Below are 5,841 nucleotides of genomic sequence, written 5' to 3'. Positions count from 1 at the left end.
TTACACATGTTGAACCATCCTTGAATCCTTGGATAAGTCCCAGGTGATCATGGTGTATAATCTTTTGATGTTCTGCTGAATTTAGTTTGCCAATTTTTTCATGGTTTTGTTTGTCAGAGATATTCGCCTGCCTGGCTTTTTTGTTCCATTCTCCATTGCTTTCTTTCATTTCTTCTTTTCAGTCTTCCCGCTCCTTTCCCCTCCTCTCCTTCCATGCCTCCCTTCTGTCCCCATTTGTTTTTTATATTAGGCCAACACAAATCTCATAGATTGAGTCTAGAAGGATTTCTTCCCTTTTATGTTTTGTAACAGTTTCAGAATTCATGTTAAGTCTTTAAAATTTTGATAAAATTTTCTTAAGAGCTATAAGGCTTCTGCGGCTATCTAGTGAGAACTGCCTTGTGAGCTAATGCTTTTCTCTTTTGTTTTTAGAAATTTTTAGTTTTATTATAATATGCCTCAAAGGCGGCTTTTTTGGTCAAATCTTTTAGGGGGTCTTTTGAGCTTCTTGAACCTATATATGTGCATTCTTTTCCCCAAGACTTGGAAAATTTTCAGCTACTATTTTGTTCAACAGATTTTTCTCTGCTTTCCTCCTTTATTCCTTCTAGAATATCAGTGATGCAAAACTTGTTCCCTTAATGATGTTCCATGAATCTTGCAGAGTTTTCTAAATCTTTTTATTTAGTTTGGTTTTAGTTTTTGTTTTTTTTTTTTTTTGGTACTGGGACTTGAACGCAGGACCTTGTACTTGCCAGGCAGGCACTGTGCCACTGAGCTATATATCCCTAGCCCCAAGTCACCATTTCTAGTTGCTTTTGTGTATCTTTTGGCAACTGTCAATTTAAGTCTTTTTTCAAAAACTTTTTTGAATTGGATTGTTTTTGTTACTGAGTTACGAGTTCCTTTGCAAATACCCTCTCCCACTTTATAACTGTTGCTTCACTTTCTTGATTTTTTTTTTTTTTTTTTTGAGACAGGGTCTCTCTATGTAGTTCAGCCTGGCTTTAAGCTCACTTTGTAGCCCAGGCTGGTTTCAAAACTTGCCAGGATCATCCTACCTCTGCCTCCCAAGTGCTGGAATTACAGGTGTTGCACCACTATGCCTGGCCTGATTTTTTTTTTTTTTAATGTAAAGTTTTAAAAATTTAGTGAACTCCAGTTTGTTCTTTTGTTGCTTATGCATTTGGTGTCGGGCCCAAGAAATCTTCCAGTAGTGTATAATGTAGCTTTTGCTCTTTTTTTTTTTTTTTTTTGGTATTTAGTACAGTGTCTACAGGGTCTCACTACATAGATCAAACTCTTAGTGATCTTCCTGTTTTTAGCCTCCCAAAAGCTGGGATTACAGGCACGCGTCGCCATGCCCAGTCTCAATGCCTATCTCAATGCGGGGCCAGCATAGTTTGTGGTGCAGGGATGGAACTCCAGCTGCTGGGCTCTGCCTAAGCAGGCACTTTAGTTGTCTGAGCTATCTATCTGGACGGCAGCGTTTGCTTTTTGTCTAATAAAAGCTTTATAGGTTTAGGTCTTATGTTTAGTTTTTAATACATTTTGAGCTAATTTTTCACGTAAGGTGTAAGTACAGTTCATTTTTATGTGATTTAATATGCTCCACTATAGATATTGCTTGATCTTACCTTTTTTTGAAACAAGTAATGTCTTTACTTAAATAGCTTATAAATCATTTTGTTATTGAAAGTTGCGTTTAAAAACTTGGTACTAGTCAGCCCTGGTTATAAATGCTTATAAACCAATACTTTGTAGGCTGAGACAGGAGGGTAATTGTGAGTTTGAGAGGCCGGGGATCAAAGCCTTAGCCCCTGCATCTGCCTAAGGAGGTGCTTTATAATCTGCTGAGATATCTGGCCAGCTGTTATGTAGTGAATTTACGGCTGCTGAACTACAAAGCAAGACCTTGGGCCAGTGAGATAGCTCAGTGGTCTAAAGTGCCTGCTTAGGTGAAGCTCAGGACGTGGTTCGATCCCCAGCACCCAGGGTGGGCTGAGCTGGCCACAAAAAACCAAAACAAAACAAAACAAAGACCCCATTTCAGAGAACAAAACAAAATTGTCAGTACCTTTTTTTTTTTTTTCTTTTTTAACACAGGAGTCTCACTGCGCAGCTCAGGCTGACTTTGAACTCACTGTGTAGTCCAGGTTGACCTTGAACTCAGTGATCTGCTTCAAACTCCCTAGTTTTGGGATTATAGATGTGTACTGCCATTCCCAGTCTTGGTTTTCTTTTACCTAAATAAAAGTCCACTGAGGGTCTTTTCTTTCTTTTTTTTTTTTAAATTTTATTTATGTATGTGTGTGGCCATCTCAGCCCACCAGGGGGTGGGGCTGGCTGGCATGTGGTGCTGGGGGATTGAACTGCGGTCCCTGTGCTTTGCTAAGCTTGTTCTAAGTAGGTGCTTTAGACCACTGAGCCATCTCACCAGCCCCAACTGAGGGTCTTTTCAAAGCAAATATGTTTATAGTTCACTTCAAATAATGAGACCATTACATATTAACATACATTTTTGTAGTGATCATTTTTTGTGCTGGAAATTCTTTATGCTACAGCAAAACCCAGCAAGTGGGAGTTGCTTCAAGATTAGTTGCAACTTGAAATCTAAAACCACACCAGTGGGCCTTTCATGCTGTTAAAAATATGTTAATGGTCTTTCCCTGGAGGTTTGTATCATAATACATTGGTCATTTTGAAAATACTAGGTTCATTGAGTTGTGCCACCCTAACAAATGGCGACACATTTCATTATACAGTATCAGGTATTCACATTAATAGCATTGCCTGAGTCATCCCAAAGTGTTTTAAGTACTGAGAAACTGTCACATTCACATGGGTGTATACTTGTTCTCTAGAATTTTACTTTGTGCCAGAAAAGTTCAAGTTTTCTCTTTGGCACCAGATACTTAAGCTACAGTCTGATGTTACTCCTTTCAAGAAAATATCTGCCAGGTGCCCAGTCTGAGTACGTGTAGTTTGTCAGTCCAGTGATAGTGTTGCATAAAGAGTGGCTAGTTCAGGGTAACTCAGGGTGTGCTTCTCTTCTACAGTATGGTTTCACCTGTGGGATGCAGCGGAGCAGTTCATACTGTTTTGTTTTGTAATACTGGGGACTGGACCCAGGGCTGCTGTCCTACTGTGCTACATTCTGATTCTTTGTATTTGTTGATCGCTTTTGAGTCATTCTCTTAGAATTGCCCAGACTAGCCTCAAATGGTGGTCTTTCTTTCTCAGACTCTAGAGTAGCTGGAATCACAGGCAGTTGCCATCACACTAATTGGCACCTGCCACCACAGTGGTTGGCAGAACACTCATTAGTGTTTCACACAAATTTGTCATATAGAATGCTAGTATATTCAGGTATCAAGATTTAATAAAATCTTACTCCTTCTTGAAAGTCTAAGCGAAACACATTTTATTTTTCAATGTGTAGTATGTGGCAGTAAGAATGTGACCATGAGTGGTTTGGAGGCCTTACTTTGACACAAGCAGTTTCACAGTGGTTTTAGCATGCCCTGGGAAGTGTCAATACCATGAGGAGGGCAGAGTGCAAATTTCTGTATTTGGGGAAATGTGTTTGACTTTTAGATACCCTGGAAGAATTTCATGGGTATACAGGGGATTGTTCTTTGCAAACTGCTTGTTGATAGCATTCTACTTTATTTTCTCTGCTCCCAACTTTTTATAGGGAAAAGTTCAAATGTACAGCAAACTTAACACTATTTTAATACAGTACCTACCCATGTTTGTATGCCTAACTTGATTTACAGTTAACATGTTGCCATAGTTGCCCACACATTATCCCTCCCCTTTCCCTCTTTTAATAGGTACTTAATATATATAAAGTAGGTATTAAATATAATATATTATAATATATATTAAATATTTATGTTGTCTTACTTGAAAGTAATAGATGACATGCTTCTTTTTTTGTATTTTAGGGAAGGGATCTACAGGGTGTTCAGGGTCTCACTACTAGATCAGACTCATAGTGATCTGCCTGTTTACAGCCTGCCAAGAGCTAGAATTATGGGCGCGTGCCACCACACCCAGTCTCAATTGCCCTCTCAGCATGCCCAGGGGTGGAGCTGGGGGTGGCATGGCAGACCTGGGGATTGAATCCCTCCCTGGCCCCCTGTGACTGTTTGCAGGGGCTTTAATCTGCTGAGCTATTTTGCCGGCCCTCAGCATGTGTTTCTTAAGGAAAAAAAAAGTCTCTTACCTTTTAAGTGGTCACAATGCTCAAAAGAAAATTAATAGCAATTCTTTTGATGATCTGATACATAGCTCATATTGTTTTCCTCAACTGTCTTCAAAATTCCTTTTAGTTTGTTTTATTCCTGACCAAAATCATTTAGTTGTCCTAAATTCTTTAGCTGCAAACAGTTCTCTCATTAAAAAAAAAAAAAAAATCTACTATATAAGGTGACATGCCCCAGCAAGGTGGGAGACTAATTAAGGTAGGAGGATCAAAAGTTGAATCCCACCTGGGGTAGTTCAGCAAAATCTTGTCTAAAAATTTTTTTAAAAAGGCATTGTGCCATGCAGGTTCCAGTGGGTGGGGGTGCTGAGACAGCGATTGACACTGGGAGTGGTGGCACATGCCTGTAATCCCAGTGCTTGGGGGGCTGAAAACGGGAGAATCACTATGAGTCTGATCTGTGAGACCCTGCAGACCCTGTAGCAAACACACACACAAAATCAAAAAAAAGGGCAGTGGGTCACTATGGCCCATTACAAAGCCGCCGACTCAAAGCGCGAGCAGTTCCGGAGGTACTTGGAGAAGTCGGGGGTGCTGGACACGTTGACCATGGTGTTGGTAGCCTTATATGAAGAACCAGAGAAACCTACTAGTGCCTTGGATTTTTTAAAGCATCACTTAGGAGCTGCTACCCCAGAAAATCCAGAAATTGAGCTGCTTCGCTTAGAATTGGCAGAAATGAAAGAGAAATATGAAGCTACTATAGAAGAAAATAAAAAACTGAAAGCAAAGCTTGCTCAGTATGAACCACCTCAGGAGGAGAAGCGTGCTGAATAGGATTCTTCTCAGTTGAAAAGACAATGAAAAATGGTTTTGTATGACTTCACTAGTTTGTATAGTATATAATCCTTTCTGAACAGATGCTATAGAACTTTTAATATGTTAAATTCATCTCTCACATTTAAATGTTATAAATGCATATACTCAGAATCACCAATAAAAACTCAATACAACTTTCTTTGGATCTTAAAGCAGGACAAATATGGGGCCAAATTAAATTCTGAAGAAACCTAAACAGCGATCTAATTCATTACCTTAAAAGACATTCTGTTAGTCTGATTGTGACTAATCCTACTGGTTAGATGTTACCCAAAGACGTTTAGTGTGGAGCTGCTCCTTGGTTTAGTTCAGGATATGAGCATAGGTACAATCATACTTTACAAGGAAGGTAATAGTGTTTATAGTCCCTGTATTCAACTGGAGGAATCTGTGTGACACACGATGCTTTTGCATGGGTTCCCATGAATTTTCTGCTCTTATTTATATAATGCGGAACAAGTAACTCTTCTTTGCCACCACTTTGCCTTAGATAACTATGTTTGTGCCAATTTGAACTCTGACACCACTGTTTTGTTCTATGCAATCATGCCCTGTTTGATAATGTTGCCTTGCTTTGCTGTGTACTTTAGTGGGGCCTAGTTGCTCATTAGCCTTTGTGTGTTGTTCATTTTGCTTAATAAAGAAGTTATCCTGATTGTGATTTATGTATCGTTAAACAGGATCACACTGTTACCCTGCCTTACTTAGTTGCTTGGTTAGTTTAGACAGAGGTAATGTAATGTTCTGGGTTC

The 5,841-nt window shown here is 39.4% G+C and overlaps 2 protein-coding genes across 4 annotated transcripts in view; both read left to right on the top strand.

The window, feature by feature from the left end:
- The window catches only part of Wapl (WAPL cohesin release factor), a 90,931-nt gene that overhangs the window by 38,462 nt on the left and 46,628 nt on the right, over positions 1 to 5,841 (top strand). The window lies entirely within an intron of this gene.
- Positions 4,729 to 5,218, top strand: LOC101573129 (c-Myc-binding protein-like). The gene has a single exon (XM_004641225.2). The coding sequence runs from the start codon at positions 4,736 to 4,738 to the stop codon at positions 5,045 to 5,047; it is 312 nt and encodes a 103-aa protein (XP_004641282.1). The 5' UTR covers positions 4,729 to 4,735; the 3' UTR covers positions 5,048 to 5,218.

The sequence above is a fragment of the Octodon degus genome, unplaced genomic scaffold, assembly GCF_000260255.1.
Source record: "Octodon degus isolate 3935 unplaced genomic scaffold, OctDeg1.0 scaffold00132, whole genome shotgun sequence".
Lineage (NCBI taxonomy): Eukaryota > Metazoa > Chordata > Mammalia > Rodentia > Octodontidae > Octodon > Octodon degus.
Note: the sequence above shows the minus strand (reverse complement) of the source record. Positions and strands in the feature narration are given on the sequence as shown.

Bases quoted from the DNA above. Each gene is read 5' to 3' on its own strand.
- LOC101573129 (XM_004641225.2), top strand. From the start codon at position 4,736: ATGGCCCATTACAAAGCCGCCGACTCAAAGCGCGAGCAGTTCCGGAGG.